Source organism: Furipterus horrens, unplaced genomic scaffold (genome assembly GCF_987537825.1).
Source record: "Furipterus horrens unplaced genomic scaffold, mFurHor1.1.pri manual_scaffold_8, whole genome shotgun sequence".
Lineage (NCBI taxonomy): Eukaryota > Metazoa > Chordata > Mammalia > Chiroptera > Furipteridae > Furipterus > Furipterus horrens.
This window is the reverse complement of record NW_028327178.1, coordinates 88,100,160-88,117,121: the sequence shown is the minus strand read 5'-3', so window position 1 is coordinate 88,117,121 and position 16,962 is coordinate 88,100,160. Positions and strand designations below refer to the sequence as shown.

Here is a 16,962-nt window from a genome sequence, read left to right as displayed (position 1 = left end):
ATAGTTTTAAAAGAAAGCAAACTATTTTTGACACAGACATAGTCATAATACTGGGGATTTCACTTTACAACCCTTAAAAAGATGCAAGCCTCATAAAGAGGGCCTTTAAAAGCAATGCATTAAAATGTCAACATGTTGTGATCACAAATACAAATCAATAGGACAAAAAGAAAACAATACTGTCCTTAGATTGAGTTAACTGGGACTTTGAGGATAAAATATTTCAGTAGCAGCATTGCATAAAGGCTCAAAAAGTGATGAATCACAAACAAGTTAAATAGAAGTGAAATTTATGTGATCTAGAAGGTGAGTTGGTTGATTCAGAAACCATCCCCAGTGATGATAAAAACACTGAGATCAAAGGTACACGAGAAGAGATAAAATTGTTTGTAAAATGCAAGCATGGGGAAAAAAACAGTATTTCTAAAGTAATGTATTATTTATTAATGCATAATATATATTTAAATATATTATTTAAATACTGTATTAATAATCTTGAAAGTATGTGCAGGCCTAAAGTAATAAATTAAATATTCTACATAAACATCTGATTTCATCTACAGCCTTAAGAATGTGTATATTTAAGTTGTCCCCCCTCACCACCACCATACACTTTCTTTCTGGCAATCTTCTCATTGTGAAAAACAGTAGGGGTACTTTGTATTTGGGACCACCTAATATTAAGTCTGTGCAAGCCCTTAAAATTCACAAAGCTCTGTGTGATTGTGAAGGGTACTGTTATAGCCATTAATACTATTTTTATTATGATCGTTCTACCACAAGCTGGTCTCTTGAGCTGTGCTCTTCTAAGCACTTACCTGGGTTGAAATTCCCTGATCTTCCATTTCCTAGCTGTGTGATCTTGGGCAAGTTGCCTAACCTCTCTGTGCCTCAATGTCCTCATCTGTAAAAGAGAGAGAATAATAATATATCACAGGGTTAAGAATTCAATAAATTAGTATATGTAAGAAGTATATAAACCAGTGCCTGGTAAGTGCTTTTAAATGTTAGTTATAATGTCATTTTTTTTCCATCAATGGGGAGCTGTAACTATTTATAAACATGACAGTTTTCTTACAATACCAAATTTTGCCAGCAGGGAACTTCTTAGCTGTCCCAGAATCCCAAACTCATGCACAGGGTCTGATGCCCAGTAAATGTTGGTTGAAGCAATAAGTTTTGTAGAGAAAGAAAGACAGTGTATAATGTTCAGGGCTCAGCACCTGGTTCCCATTAGTTGAGAGAGGCAACACTTGGAGTGTTGGTATCTATGGTGCAGCCTCGTTTTTCACTGGCCAAGCAAAATCTGAAGTAAAATCACAGTGCAATAGAGCCGGAAAAGACTGTGAACTGGTTCTTTCTTTCTTTGTGTCCTCACTAGACCATGAGTTCCTCTACATCACACACTGAGTTTTCTTCATCTCAGTCCCCAAGCTGGCAAACAGTAGGGGCTGAATCAGTATTCATTGAGCAAATGAGCAATGGGATGCAGTTTATATGATTGCATGTCATTTTCTTAGCTGAATTTTACTGTTTTTTTTCCCTATCTACAAAAATGTATTTAAAATTAACACCAAAACAACATACCTAAAAAGTTCAAATCATACAAAAAATGTTGAAAGTGAGAGAATCACTTTAAGAGGATTTTTCTTGTCATCAAGAGTATTATTTATCCAAATGTTTCCTTTATGTGTGCTTAAACAAATATAAGTACCTAAGTACAGAGGCTGTGTCAAGTGATGGTTTAAGATCACAAGCTTTGGAATCTGATATGCTTGGTTTTGAAACCAAGCTCCACCTTCTCAGTGGCATGGCCTTGAGAAAACCATGTAACCCATCTGTGCCTCAGTTTCCACCAAAAAATGGAGAAAATAATAAAAGTTACCCTATAGGTTTATTGGAATAATAAATTTCATCTATATAGAACACTCAGGACAGTTCAAAATTCAGAGACACAATTCAAGTAAGGTTAGAAATTAAGTATACATACTTAAACAAAACCTCAGGTCACACTGTAGACCCTAGTTTACATCTGCTTTTTTATGCAGGAATATATAGTGACTGTTTGTTCTGCGGTAATACATACAGAACTAATTCCTTCTTCCCTACATTACAGTCAAATGTGTGGCGGGACGTAACTAATCCCCTGCCTCTGGCACTTGAGTATTGCTAATATTTTACCATTACAAATGACCACCAAAATCCCTGTTCCACATATATTTTTCACACTTGGGTAAGTATTCTGTAGGATAAATCTTAGAAATGGAATTGCTGGACCAAAGTGAATTAATTTTAAAATATATTAATAAACAATGAAAGATCAAATTGCCTTCCTAAAAGGCTGTTACTGTTTTACACTTTGATCGGTGAGTGTACTTTGTAGCCTCGCAGTTGTGTACGTCTCAGCCAGAGTCCCCAGCCATTTATTTTGAATGTCCCAGTAGTTAAAGAATTAAAGACCTCGCCCTGCTGGTTCTGCGCTGTATTCCTTTATCTTTCCCCAAATCATAAACAACCGCCAAGAATTCAGCAACCAATTTTCTGACACAAATATAGCCTGACGAAGAATGTAAATGCAATTTTCAGACGAGAGAGGAAGAAATGTTGGAATTTCTGAGCCTTTTCAGTGGCTGATAGGAAGAACGTCTGAGAGTTCAAACAGGGTGTCTGTATTTGCTTCCACCTTTGTTCTCTGAAGCTCAGATGCTCGTTTAGTAGACAAGAGATCCTCTCTGTTGAGTCTTACTGGGTGCAATGTCTCTAGGGTGGTGTCCCCAGGGTGTGCTCCGGGCACTGATTACTTTGTAACCCTTCAGATGCTTTTAGGTGATCCGGGACTACAGGTGAAAGTAGTGGCCGGAAGCTGAACAGCGCCACCAAGCTGACAGGCTGCTTCAGTAGAGGCTAAAGCCCACGCCCACTTTTATTTTTAATTTTAATTTTAACCCTAGTAATAAATATACATAATGTTTAAGATTAGTTACTACTTCAAGTTAAATACTTCTTACGAGGCTTACAACAAAAATCTTGTCCCACCCCCCAAGTCCCACCCCATGAAGCAATAAGTAATTCTGTGCTTACCTCTTCAATCCTGATTACAGTGTCACCTCAAGAGAGTCTAATTTCAGACCTTTTCTATCAACTTACAGCTATGGAAGAAAAGAATTTACTTTCCCTCTCTTTATTCTCTACACAGACACACACACACACACACACACACACACACTTTCTCTTCAATATTTCCCAAATAATTATATCATAATTTTGGGTCAAATCAATGTGCTATTTATGCATTATAATGACAGTGTAATATTATTTCCAGCTGAGCATTGTAGTTTATGATGATTACAATGTTTTTCTTATAAATTATTTTTGTTGTCTTGCCTTTAATAATTATCTCGTGTTTTATTTGCTTAGTTTTCTATGTAATAACTCCACTTTCTCCCTAAATTCTCTGCCAGAAACCCAGTCCTCTACTATCACCTCAGCTTTGTGCTCACTCCAGGGGCAGTGTAGTAACGCAATATTGTCAAAGTGTGGGCCCGGGACCAGCAACATCAATGTCAGCATCACCTGGGACCTTGTTAGAAATGTGAATTATCAAGCCCTAACCAAGACTTACTGATTAGCTGCTCGGTTGGGCGGGGCAGCAATCTGGGCTTTAACCAGCCCTCCAGGTGATGCTGACCTGCACTCAAGCTTGAGAACATCTATATAATGGTTAAGCGCTTGGATACAAAAACATAAGACTGCCAGGGTTCAAATCCCAGCCATTCCACCGGTTCATGATGTAATCGTTTCCGGGGCTCAATCTTGCCGTTCATAAAATGGGGACAAACTATCTCTCCCACATAGTTGTTGTGAGTTGCATGGTGCTAGCCAGCATGACAAGCTCGTTTTTCTTGGAGATGGCCCCTCAGGGCACCCACCTCAAGTTTCTGTCCTTCAGTGTCTCCATGGCCCTCTGAAGTCCCCCTTCTGGACCCCCTGTATCGCCTTCTCTTCCCTTAACCCTGTCCCACTCTCAGCTCCCCCTGCTCTAACTGCCAGTTCACATGATTCCCTGCCACAGTCCCACGCCACTGCCCGCCCCCAGCCCTGACTCCCCATTTCCCGCCAACCTTCCCGTCTGCCCATCAGAGCAGCCTCAGCCCCCTTGCCCACTTTCCATCCTTCCACAGTCCTCCCTGCCACCCGACCTTCCCTTCCCAGGCCCTGAGCCTCCTGCTTCCTCGTGGAACCACCACCAAGGCTGTCCCCACCCCTGAATTACAAGGATGGGAAGGGAGCGTTACCAGTCTGCCTTCTTCCTCTGGGACAGTCCTTAAAGTCAGCTCCCGCCATTTACACCGCTGACCATAGTGCTTCAAACGCAGCAAATGCTGGACAAATCCAAAGTCCTCACCGTGGTGCACAAGCCCCTAATTCATGACAGCGCTCCGTGTCCCCATCTCTCCTTCCTCGTTTCCCACGCTCCCCGCCCACCCACACCCCATCCTACCCCTTTTCCTCCATTTCTTCTGTCCCTAAATATTGAGCTCCAGCCATGTGCCCATCACGCCTGAGGCTCCAGGGATAAGGAGGCAGGCATGTTTGTGGAAAACGCTTCCCTTGGGAAAGGCTGAGCAGGGTGAGGTGGTGTTAAAAGCCTGGGGTCTCAGTTTAAATCCCAGCTGTGTAACCTCCTCCCTGTCTCTTTATCTGTAAGATGAATGACAGGATTGGGATGAGAATTCTTTGTTCATTTCTGTGCCTGCCAGATAGAAAACCTGAGCGAAAGTTGGCTATTAGCCATAATAAGAAAAATAGGTTACAGCTGGAACTTAAGAAAAACCAAAATTTTAAAAAATTGGTCAAGCCATCAACAACTTTGCAAGTAGCCTGGTCCTTCTCACAACGTACAAAAGGATTAACACACCTTGGGTTCTCCTAGAACTTCAGGTCCAATCTCTCTTAAAATTCAAGTCAGGAAACTAATGGGAACTGACTCCACTGGCCTTGCTTAACCTATAGGGCCATGACTGCAGGAATGGGGCCACCTCTGTCTGAGTAACGTGCAGTCTCTGGTCCTTCGGAGTTGTAAGTAGAGAGACAGGTGTCCCTGGTGGCCGGGTTTTATTTTTTCACCTTTTAAATCAAGTTTATTGCAGTATAATTTGCATTCAATAAAATTCCATTACCCAGAAAATTCCTGTGTCCCTTAGTGGTCAATTCTCACCCCAAAGATACCCACTAGTATAATTTCTGTCACCATGGATCAGTGTTGCTTGACTCTGTAACAGTAGAATTGCATGTGCTCTTTTTTTCTCTTTTTTTTTTTACAGCTTTATTGAGGTGAAGCTGTAAAATTAATGTACATAAACTGCACCTATCTAAAGTACATAATCTGAAGTTTTTTAGCACATGCTTGCCCCACCTTTGAAACTATTAGCACAGGATAATTTCAAGATAATGAACATATCCATCACCCTGAAAAATTTGCTCCTGTACCTCTGCATTCCACCCCTCACTTCCCACCCTAACCAACCATGTGCTCTATGTCACTACAAACTAGCTTGCATTTTCAAGAATTGTTTGTAGAATCATCCAGTATGAACACTTCTGCGTCTGGCTTCTTTCATTCAGTGTAATTATTTTGATTTGTCCATGTTGTTGTACCAATACTGTATTCCTCCCCACTCCCCCACCACCTGCCTCACCCCAAGCAGCATTTCATGGTATTGGAATACCACAACCTGGTTATCCTCTCATTTCTTTCTTTCTTTAAGATTTTATTTACTTTTAGAGAGAGGGGAAGGGAGGGAAACATCAATGTGCAAGAGATACATTGACAGGTTGCCTCTTGCATACCCCCAGCTGAGGACCTGGCCACAGCCCAGGCATGTGTCCTGACTGGGAATCAAATCAGCAATCTTTTAGTTCGCAAGCCAGCACTCAATCCACTGAGCCACACCAGCCAGGGCTCCACTCATTTCTTGATAAACATTGGAATGTTTCCAGTTTGGGACTCTTATGGGAAAAGCCACTATACGCACTGTTATGCAAGTGTATTTGTGAACATAAGTTTTCATTTCTCTTGAGTAAACACCAAGACATGGAATTGCTGGGCCATAGGGTAGTTACATTAAAAAACCGCCAAACTCTTTTCCCAAAGTGGTTGTACAATTTTACACTCTCACCAACTGGCTGAAGTTTAACATCAGTCTTATTCCTGTCTCCTGGCCTCTGTATTCGTTCCCTCTTTCTGAAATGCCTTTCTACTAGTTTTAGCATGGCTGGCTTCAGGTCTCAACCTGAAGATCATATTCCAAAGAGAATGTTAAGATTGAATTGTGACTGCTCCCCCACCCCAACTTCATCTATACCCAAATTTGCATGTTGAATTCACAAGCTCCCAGTACCTTAGAATGTAACACATTTGGAGATAATGTCTTTAAAAAGGAGATTAAGTTAAAATGATCCAATTAGGGTGGGCTCCTAATCCAATCACGCCTTGTGTCCTTTAAGAGGGAAAGCTATCCCAGGGAAGATCTTGTGAGGGCACAGAATGCAGGCCATCTGTAATCCAAAGAGAGAGGCCTCAGGAGAAACCAAACTTACCAACACTTTGATCTTGGACTTCTAGTCCCCAGAACTCTGAGAAAATAAATTTCGGTTAAGCCACCAGTATGTGGTATTTTGTTATGGCAGCTCTAGCAGACTAATACAGAGGCCTTTCAATCACCATTTTGCAACCATTACAAAAATAATAATTGATTCAGGTAAGAATCATCGATAAATGCTAAAAACAATCAGTAGAAGTCAGGTAAACAACACGATAGTCTCAAAATATATCCCTACAAGATACTAAGTTTCAAAGGAAAACAATAATTAACTTTTCTGTGGAGTGCCTTGGCAGCCACCACCTTAATCAAATGATCGAAGTTAACATCACCAATAATGGGACAAACCAATGCCATGTGCCTCCCATCGTGATGCACTGAGGATGCAACTTTCTGTGGTGTTCCTGACAAAATGCATAACCGAATCTAATCGTGAGAAAAGATCAGATATCCAAATTTAGGGACTTCTACAAAACAACTCTCCTGTACTCTTCAAAAATGTCAAGGTCATGAAAGACAAAGAAGGGCTAAGTAACTAAGGGTCTTTCCATATTAAAGAAAGCTAAAGAGACAGGCCAACTAAATGCAACCAGTGATCCTGAATTGGATCTTTGGGAATACCTTAAAGGATATTGGAACGATTAGTAAAATTTAAAATGCGGAAGGTGTATTAAATAAAAGAATTATATCATTATTAAAAACCCTGATTTTGATCATCGTACTGAGATTATGCACGAGAATGTCCTTGTTCCCAGGAAATACACACAGAGTATATGGTGAGAAAGGGACATGTCTGAAACTTACTCTAAAATGATTAAGGAAAAACCAAAATTAATGTTTTATACACACACACAAGAACAATGAAATTGTAGCAAGATATAACAATTTGTTTTTCTGGTTGAAAAGTATGTGAGAATTCTACTATTCTTACAATTTAGACATATTTTTGAAATTTTACATACGAAAAATGTTAAGTCTTTATGTGACCTCTCTATCAGAAGTGGCCTATCCTCAAACCCCAGGCACTCTTCAGTTCATATTTTTCTCCATCACACTTCTCAAAAGGTATCCTGTGGTTTTGTTTTTAGATTTTATTAATTTCTTAGAGAGAGTGGAAGAAAAGGAGAGAGAGGAAGAGAAACACTGAAGTGTGAGAGGAACATTGATCAGTTGCCTCTCAAACGCCCAGACTGGGGACCTGGCCGGCAACCCAGGCATGTGCACTGACTGGGAATAGAGCCGGTACTCAATCCACTGAGCCACACCTTCCAGGGCTATCCTGTTTTTATGAATACCTAACTTGTGTGCAAGGCCCTGTCCTGTTCTAAGTGCTTTAAACTGTATAACCTAGTGAATCCCACAACTACTGTTCTTCCCATCTTACAGATGAGGAATGGAAACACAAGAAAGTTGATTAACTTGCCCAAGGTGACCCACAGGATATGCCTCCCGTGGCACAGAACCTCAACTAAGGCAGAAACCGTTGTTCCCCCAACGACTTAGAATGGTGCCTAGCAATACAGGAATTTACTAAGTATCTGCAGATTCAGTTAACAAATATTGGGCATTGGGGTACAAAGCAATGAACTAAACATTAAAAAATCCATGCAACCCTGGGAGGTAAGTAAGGCTCAGTCTACCTGTTTTGCAGAAGAGGAAAGTGAGGCTCGGATCTGAGAAATATCTACCCAAGATCAAGGGGCTAATTGGATTCCAACCTAGTCCGGGCGGTTCCCAGGAACGAACTATGATCAATCAAACCGACAATCCAGTCGACCAATCAGTATTTATTGGGCACCTACAGCGTGCAGTTCATCCTCACGCAGCACTGGCGAGGAGGGGAGGCTGTGGCGAGTAGGCGGCTGCGAAGCCCCGGGGCAGCCGCGGATCGCGGGAGTTTGGCGCCTAGTTTTTGTAGGTTGGGTGTTCTCGCCTGTGATTGGGCCGGTCTGCGGCTGCTCAATCGACGTTGGCAAGACCCGGGAGACTCGGTACTCCACCGGCCTCTCGGGAATGGGCCACCAGGAACCCACGCTGGCCCGGAGGCCGGCGGGAGGTGCCGCTTATATAAAGAGGTTATGTAAAGGGATCAGCTGGCGCGAACACGTGGAAAGCCGTGGGTGCCTGGACGCCGGGCTCTTCCCCGCCGCTGCTACCTCCAGTGAAGCAGTAAGTTTCGGCGCACGCCGGGCGCCGGTCGCTGCCTCTAGCGCAGCTCGGTACCGAAGGCGGCCCTGGCCGGGAGCGGACCATCCCCAGCCCGACGCTCCAGGGGGGAAGCCGATCGCTCGGAAGTGGAGGAACTCCGGCCAGGTAAGGGTGCGGTCTGCGGAATAAAAGTAAGCGCCTAACCTAGAGCTGCCGCCACCGCCTCGGGCCCTTGGGAAGGGTAACTGGGTCCCGGATTTGGCGCGCTCAGGAACGCCGAAGTTTTGAGACAACCCTTTCCAAACGCCACCCTCGGGGACTTGGGTCAGTCCGCGGCGTTTTGCTAGGACTTAATTCAACGGACGGTTTACATGCCGGAAAACACTAGGCCGGGACGGAGAGAGGGGGAATCCCGCGGAAGGGCAGGCGGGAAAAATTACTTCCGCAGTGCGAATTGCTTCTTAGGGCGATTTTAATAAATCTTGAAGACTGTTAGTCATTGTTTATACAAGTCCTATACTGTAAATTAACTGAGAAGGTGTGTGGGGGCGTTGCTTTTCTTTCAGGATCCCCTCTGAGCCACTGCCTGTGGTTTCGTCTTTCCCGCTTTCCCCTCCCCTCCCTGGTTGTTTTAGCGGCGGCAGTTTCCGTCTTAAAGGGGCCGCGGCGGGCGGAGGAGAAGGAGGAGGAGAAGGAGGTGGGGCGCTCTGTGGCCTGCGCTCCTGGCCTCTCCACCTCCGCCTGTTAGTTTAACCGATTCTTTCACCTGTAGATCACAATCCGAGCTCCCGCTCCTTCGCGTCCCGGGGCTGGACGGAGGGATGAGGCAAGGGCGGCCCGGGCAGCGCCGTTGCTGCTCCCCCCACCGCCCGCAGCCATGGAAACGGGAGATGACGGCGCCCGCAGAGGTACACAAAGCCCCGAGCGGAAAAGGCGAAGCCCAGTGCCGCGGGCGCCCAGCGCGAAGCTGAGGCCGGCGGCTGCGGCCCAGGCCATGGATCCGGTGGCAGCCGAGGCCCCCGGCGAGGCCTATCTGGTGCGGCGGCGGCCAGAAGGCGGCGGCGGGTCCGCGCGGCCGCGCTACAGCTTGTTGGCGGAGATCGGGCGCGGCAGCTACGGCGTGGTTTACGAGGCAGTGGCCGGGCGCAGCGGGGCCCGGGTGGCGGTCAAGAAGATCCGTTGCGACGCCCCGGAAAACGTGGAGCTGGCCTTGGCGGAATTCTGGGCCCTGACCAGCCTCAAGCGGCGCCACCAGAATGTGGTGCAGTTTGAGGAGTGTGTCCTGCAGCGCAACGGGCTAGCCCAGCGCATGAGCCACGGCAACAAGACCTCGCAGCTTTACCTGCGCCTAGTGGAGACCTCCCTCAAAGGTAGGAGCACGGCGGGCCATCCCGCCAGCGTACGACTTGGACCCACTGCTGGGATCGACGGCTGGGCCCAAAGTGATCTCGGGACCGCTAGGCCTTGGTCCTGTCACTTTGGGCCCAGACACACCCTCTTTTCCGGGGCCCAGGCATCGGGGCCCTGGTCTCAGCTTTGGAACTAGGATGATCCTTTGACACAGGATGAGCCTTTGACACAAACGTTACCTGGTATTTTCATATCAAGCGCTCGCTAAATTCTAACCATTGTCTTAATTGCTCTATACGTGTGAGACATTATCATGAACTAAAATCGGTGGAGGAGCGGAGGGGTTGAGTTTAGGATTGGTGGAAGCCCCCTCATTCTCTAGGCCCTTTCCTTCTAGCAGGGAAGGGCCTCTTCCCTTTCCCTCCCAAAGCAAACAAAAAGAAAAAACTTTACTGGACCTTCCCGAACTCCCTCCCTGTCTGGTTCCAAATGTCTTCACAGCCCCCTCCCCAGACTAGCCCTGCCAAACTCTCGATTCTTAGTGTTTCCTCCTGAGACCACCAGCCCTTCATCCCAGGGCAGTCAAGCAAACTGGGGGCTTTCTGGCTCAGTCCTCTGGGGCCTGCAGAACAATAACCCCACAGGTGGGCTCAGAGCTGTCACTTAACAGTATCTAACGTCTTTTTTGTCCACTCTACATCCTTAATCTATCTCTTAATCCTCTGAGGCTAGAATGGAAGTGGTTTTATTTGTAGGAAAGCCAGGACTCCGTGAAGCGAAGGGCTTTGCAGTCCTTGCGAAGGCTAATCCTAGTTTTTGAGTTTTCACTGTAGTTAGGGAGTGTGTTCATCCGGAGTTCTCAGTTTTCACGTATCTTGTTCATGCTAAATGAAGCCAAGGATTTGTTCAGACAGGAGAGGGCCAGTGGGTCAGAAGGGCCCGAGGCGACTTCAGGGGAGAGGCTACTAGGCTGAGTCCCAGCTATGTCCTAGGTGTCTTCTAGAAGTGACTTTAGGTAATAATTCTAAAAGTAAGTCCTCCCCTTTTTCTATGAATAGAGAAATTATGAATTAAACCATGAACAAATATAAACTTATAGGGGAAGTCATGTTGTACTCCTAATTTCTTTACACTTTTTATAGATCGAGTGATGTGAGCCCAGATTTGTCTTGATTCAAGGTCTAGATCCTTTCAAATGGGCAGTGGTGCCCTTCCCACCCCAGTAAGAACTAGAGCTGGCTTAAGGATGGATAGGACTCGAGGTGGGTTGGCTAGGGCATTGTTTGGGGCTTTTTTGCCTGACTTTAAGAGCCTATGCATCAACTCCCTGTCCCATTTCAAGTCAGTGTTTGACAGTGAGTTGAGGAACATGATGAATATTACCTGGAGCCCTTTTTCAAAATAAGCTTTTGCTTTTTATGCCCATTCCTGTCCCATCTATCCTGAAAGCCCACCCTTCCCACAGTGTGAATATATTTGTTTTGAAAAGACTTCCCAGTAGTTTTTTTTAGCTCACCTATATTTTTCTTTCTCAGACTGTCTTCTCCTCCACTATGGTTAATGAATGGTCTGGACTTCGGTATCACCTGACTGCCTTGGGATGTGGGAATTTGCTTTGCCAAACAACCCCCTTCTAAGTTCATTGATGCCAGTCTTGAAACTGCAGTCTGGCTTTGAAGTTTTCTCTCTTCCTGTATATAAATGCAGTTGACCCTTGAACAATGCACGGGTTAGGGACACTGATCTCAACCACCCCCCCCCATACACAGCCGAAAATCTGTGTAACTTTTGACTCCCCCCAAACTTAACTAGTAATAGCCTGATGTTGACCAGAAGCCTTACTGATAACATAAAGTTATCAATGTGTATTTGGTATGTTTTATGTATTATATACTGTATGCTTACAACAAAGTAAGCTAGAGAAAAGAAAATGTTAAAATCATAAGAAAAAATACATTTACAGTATTTATTGAAAAAAATCGGTGTATAGGGGGACCTGCGCAGTTCAAGCCCTTGTTCAAGAGTCAGCAATACTGTTAAAACTTTCCCCACCTGTAGAATTTGTCACAACTCCACAGTAAACAGTAGGCTTTGGAGTTAGACTCAGTTTTAGTCCTGGCTTGTCTAAACTGCCTGCATGAGACTCAGGACAAGTAGTTTAAAACCTGTGGGGAGCATTTCTTTATCCCTAAAATAAGGGTACCTATGTCACAGCGTTGCTGTGCAGCCTGGGAGTGTCAGTAAGTGCTCCAGGTGAGGAGGAATTCACCGCCTCAGTAAGTTCAAGCTGTATTTTGAATCTTCTACCATCATCTCCTTTGAGATTCACAATGTTCTTGTTCAAGTTTCCCAGACTTGTTGGACCACGGAACACATCCTATTTCCTGTGTTGTCAGGACACCATGTTGACAGAAACACTGGTATTTTCTTCCTTCCTTTGTGACATAAAACAAACCTAGAGAAATGAAGTATTTTGCTTGAGGTCACGAACTTTAATATTGTCCCTTTCAGTAGTTTAGAGTCTTAAATATTAGAACCTCTATTATGGGTCAGGTGTTCTGGGCTGGGATGATGGAATGGAGGCAGTGGCTTTACTCTTCAGTGCTCTGCTTATGAAACTAACATTGAAATTTACATGTTAAGTGTTACTTTAGAAAGCAATAAATAGGCATTGGGGGGGGTTGCTATTAATGTTAAAGTAGCAAACAAAGACCCAAATTACTCCATTTTCCTGGTCTCAGCTTCCAAAATTTAGCAATCTTAATCTGACCTGGGGTGCTGACTTTACAACATACTGATATTATTTAGAAATGTTAGTCAGAAGGAATCTTAGAGATAATCTAGTTCAGCTCTGTCATTAAATAGAAAATCCTTTGCAGCCACCTTTCCCAGTCTTCGGCAATTTAGGATAATTTTGAAACAGACCAAAAAGTGTTAATCTGCCTTAAAGTCTCAGTTGAACCAAATTCACCTATAGGCGTACTTTGGAGAGATTGCAGGTTTGGTTCCAGACCACCACAATAAAGCCAGTCATAACCTTTTTGCTGGTGGAGGGCCTTCAGTTGGTTTAAAAAAAAAAAAAAACGGGAAAATCAGTGAAGCGCAATAAAATGAGGCATGCCTATACTTTTACTGAATCCCTAGAGTGTTCTTCAGCTCACCTGTATTTTATAAGCGCTTTGCTTTATTCTCAGACTGTCTTTGCGCTGTGGTTAATGAATGGTCTGGGCTTGCCCCAAAGGAACTTAATTTGAAAAGTTTGAGGACCTGAAGAAGATGTAAATGCTAATCAAGGTCACAGGAGGAAAAAGCAAATTGGCTTATTAACAAGGGCTTTGTACAAAGTGCTGTACAGAATTAACAGGAATGAGAATCAGAAGTTAGCCAGAAGTTGGCAGAGAATAAGGGAGTCTAGGACCATGTGGAGCCTAGGACCGTGTGGATAGGTAGGGAAGACAGAAGGTGGAATAATTTATTTCACAGTTGGGCCAAATAGAGAATAGTGTTTTTCCCCATCAGCATCAACTCTAGAGAATATTCAGAAGGCATTTCTATAGTTCTATCAAATTATTTGACATATAAATAATCTAATATCCAAAAGCAAAGGGAAACTTCTTAGTGCAGTTCTTGGTCTCCAAATGCATTTAATAGACATCTGTCCCTGTCCTTTCTTGCTTTCTGAACATGCACCAAACAAGTCCTAACCAGAGCATTATGTAGAAAACAGAAGCTTTAGTCAGTAGCGGTCTTAGATGTCTGATCTGGTCTTCTGTTTCACAGGGAAGGAAACTAAAGCCCATAAAAGGCATAGGACTTGCCCCAGAGGAGTTAGTGGTAGCATTCAAATCAGCCTCCTAGACTTTTTAAATCCAGATTAGCAATCCTGTAAATTATTTGGTTAATGAGTTGGTGTCTATTTAACTTTAAATACTTGTCACAAAAAGGAGTCAACAGTTTATTTTTACCTCCGTGTTTTCATTGCTAAAGGACCCTGTCCTAAAAGCACCTGAAACTAAGTTCAAGATTACTGCCTCTTAGAAAACAGCAGTCAAGCCTGAACTCATTGTCAAACTCAGAAATTCTGGTGCTCTCTCTAAAGTGCACAGTGATCCTAAGGACAAAAAAACAAAACAAAACACAAACAGACAAACAAAAAAAGCCAGGACAAACTCAAGGCTAGTGAAACCAACTTAGAAAGCTGGGAACCTTAGCTTATGTGAACTTGGTAAACACTAGCTCTGCTTTACCAATTATTTGATATTTGCTGTTCTAAGGTACCTTTAAGTGGCTTGACATGGGTGGGAATCTCAGCCCTGGCGGGAGAGTACTGTCTGTACACCATGCCCAGTGATGACTGTGAGCCAGGCACTGTGTTACAAGAGGCTATGCAGAGTTTTGTCATTTGGGCAGAAGAGATCTGCCCAAAAAACCTTGGCACAAGGTCATGAGTGATGGGTATTCTAGAAAACAGTAGAGGTTCGCTCTGGGAGAATCAAGGCAAGGGGAAGCAGGGAAGGAAGTCACTTTGGTAAGAGGAGCGCGGAGTAGTGAGGGAGGGAGACCAGGCTCTTAGGAGTAGAGTAGATTAGCTGTCAGCCTGCAGACCCCCCAAGCTTTCTGAGTGCCTGGGCAAACCTTAGGCTCAGCACCAGGACTCCCTGCCCAGGCCTCTAGAAAGCACTCTGAATTCTGCGTTGTAGCCTGGGGCCTTAGAGTTTAGAGACCCCCACCTCCCCAGGTAAAGGCAGAGAGCTGGACTGTGATTTTTCTGTGGTAACGGTGACATAGATAAAAGGTGGCATCAGGGGCCTTGGAAATTAATGGGATTACAATAGAACCCTGGTATTGACTTGGAGTCAGGAGGTCTTAGTCCCAGGGTCACCCTGCTAATAAGAGCTAAAACTTACTGACTGCAGCGTGTCAGGTCTGTTCTAAAGGTTTTATAGCTATTAACTGACTCAATCCTCAAAACCTTTGGAAGTCAGTACTGTCATTGTCCCTGTTGTACAAGTGAGAACTGAGGTTAATGAAACTGCCTGGGGTAACTGCTAACCAAGCCAGGATCCAAGCCCAGGCCTTCTAGATTGAGTTAAGTTCCTTAACAGCTGTGCTGCACTCTTGGGACAGGTGGCTTACGGGTGGTTCTGTTTTTCTGGGTGTTAAATGGGCATAATCACATGTTGCATAGAAACTGATGGCTATTTTTTATTTTTATTATATATTAGTCAGTATTTTGTGGCACTGCTGATTTCTCCTGGTGCCTTCACTAAATGTCTCAGCTGCCAGGGACCCTTTACCTCCTTTCGGATCTACTCTTGAATGTCTTGGGACAACCACGCAGACTTCTCTCCTGCTAACAACTGCCTTCATTCTGTGTGCATTGGGGATTTTAGATACCAACAACCCTTACTTAATTGAGAGCTTTGGTTAATTGGAGTTGCATTGGGTAGGGCTTTTTATCATGTAAACTCTCAAGAGCTTATTAGCTTCCTGATAGAACATCAGTTTATTTTCAGCTCAGGTTTGGCCTTTGGTATCCTTAGGGCCAGGAGTCCTCCTTAGTGACTTTTAGATTTGGATGTCTGTAATTCACATATTCTGCATGCCCCATTCTAGAACTTTCTTTCTCTTTTTAAGCCTTTCCAGCTCACAATTCTCATCTTGATTCATTCCACCCGGTTGAGTGCTATGTGTGAGGTACACTTGCTTTCGTTCCGTTCTGGGCACCCAGTCTACTGGAGGAGACGGACACAGCACACCAGATGTTAACTTCACTGCAGCCTGTGAAAGGTGCTCTAGGGGAAACAGCTGCAAGGAATGTGGACTAGTTTAGGGGAGGGAAGGATGAGTTGTAAAAAGGTATATGGGAAATGATCCTGGTGAGAGGTAAGGCCTAGGGATGTGGGGAGGCCTGTCGTGGATGGAAAGAGAAATGAGCCAGGACTGCCGTGGGTTACTCCCTGCTCTGCCTGGCTGGTGGTGGAAGCTGCATTTTAACAAGATCCCTGGAATGTTCAAGTATTAATAGCTAACTTTGCATAGTATTTTCATATTCACTTATTTAATCCTCTCCACTTTAAGTTAGTGTTTTTGTAACTTGGTCTTACACATGAGAAAATAAAGATCCATCAAGATCGAATAACTTGTCTGGTACCACAAGGCTCTAGATTTGTATCTGGATGGGCTTTCTGGTTTCCTTGTTCTTGACATGCTGTCTTATGACCACATCGGACGGCTGCCTGTGGTGTCCTGCCACGTTACCATGGTTAACACTCAGTGGTCTGCCGGCGCATTCAGGTATTATGCGAGATGCTTCCTATATCACAGTAAAGCCTGGCAACAGCCAGTGAGGTAAGTGTCTCTTCCCAATTTATGGACGTGAAGCAGATTCATAGGGTCTTCAGCCATCCGCCCAGGGTCTTGCAGGCATGGAGGCGGAGGAGCGGGGATGGTGCTGACCCCAGGCCTGGCTGTCTCCTATACTTTCTTCAGGGCCTATGGATTCAGAATTGGCCTCTTGGCTTCTGTAGCACCCTGTATATTGCCCTGGCAAGTGACCCTGAGGGGTCCATTCTCTAGTGCACAATGACATTTGACTAATCTTAGGAAGTACTTTGAACACACCCTGCTGTGTTGACACTGGACCCAGCCTCTTGTAGTGGCAGTCCAAGGTCATCGAGACTGGGACCTGGGCTTGGTCTATATGCTCATCTCTTCCTTGGGAAGACTTGCTGAGATGGGTCCTCATCTTCAGCAGCTTCTCAGGACTAATCTTTAGCTGAGCCACTTGAAAATATATTAATGTACAGCTCTCAAAACTGTAATCAAAAACAGGGATGGCTACAGTCAACAAATTCAAACT

At 44.4% G+C, this 16,962-nt stretch overlaps 1 protein-coding gene and 1 long non-coding RNA gene across 2 annotated transcripts in view; one reads left to right on the top strand and one right to left on the bottom strand.

Annotated features, from left to right (window-relative positions):
• Nucleotides 1-8,374: 8,374 nt before the first annotated feature.
• On the bottom strand, nt 8,375-10,235 carry LOC150003338 (uncharacterized). Its single transcript, XR_016512757.1, has 2 exons — nt 9,517-10,235; nt 8,375-8,928 (listed from the first exon to the last, which is right to left on the bottom strand). It is a non-coding gene; the product is annotated as an uncharacterized LOC150003338 (long non-coding RNA).
• Nucleotides 8,551-16,962, top strand: part of STK35 (serine/threonine kinase 35) — a 39,490-nt gene continuing 31,078 nt past the window's right edge. Inside the window, exons 1-2 of the mRNA XM_090286146.1 lie at nt 8,551-8,915; nt 9,523-10,120. Of these exons, the coding sequence (XP_090142272.1) occupies nt 8,616-8,915; nt 9,523-10,120 (898 nt within the window). The 5' untranslated portion in view covers nt 8,551-8,615. The remainder of the gene's footprint in view (nt 8,916-9,522; nt 10,121-16,962) is intronic.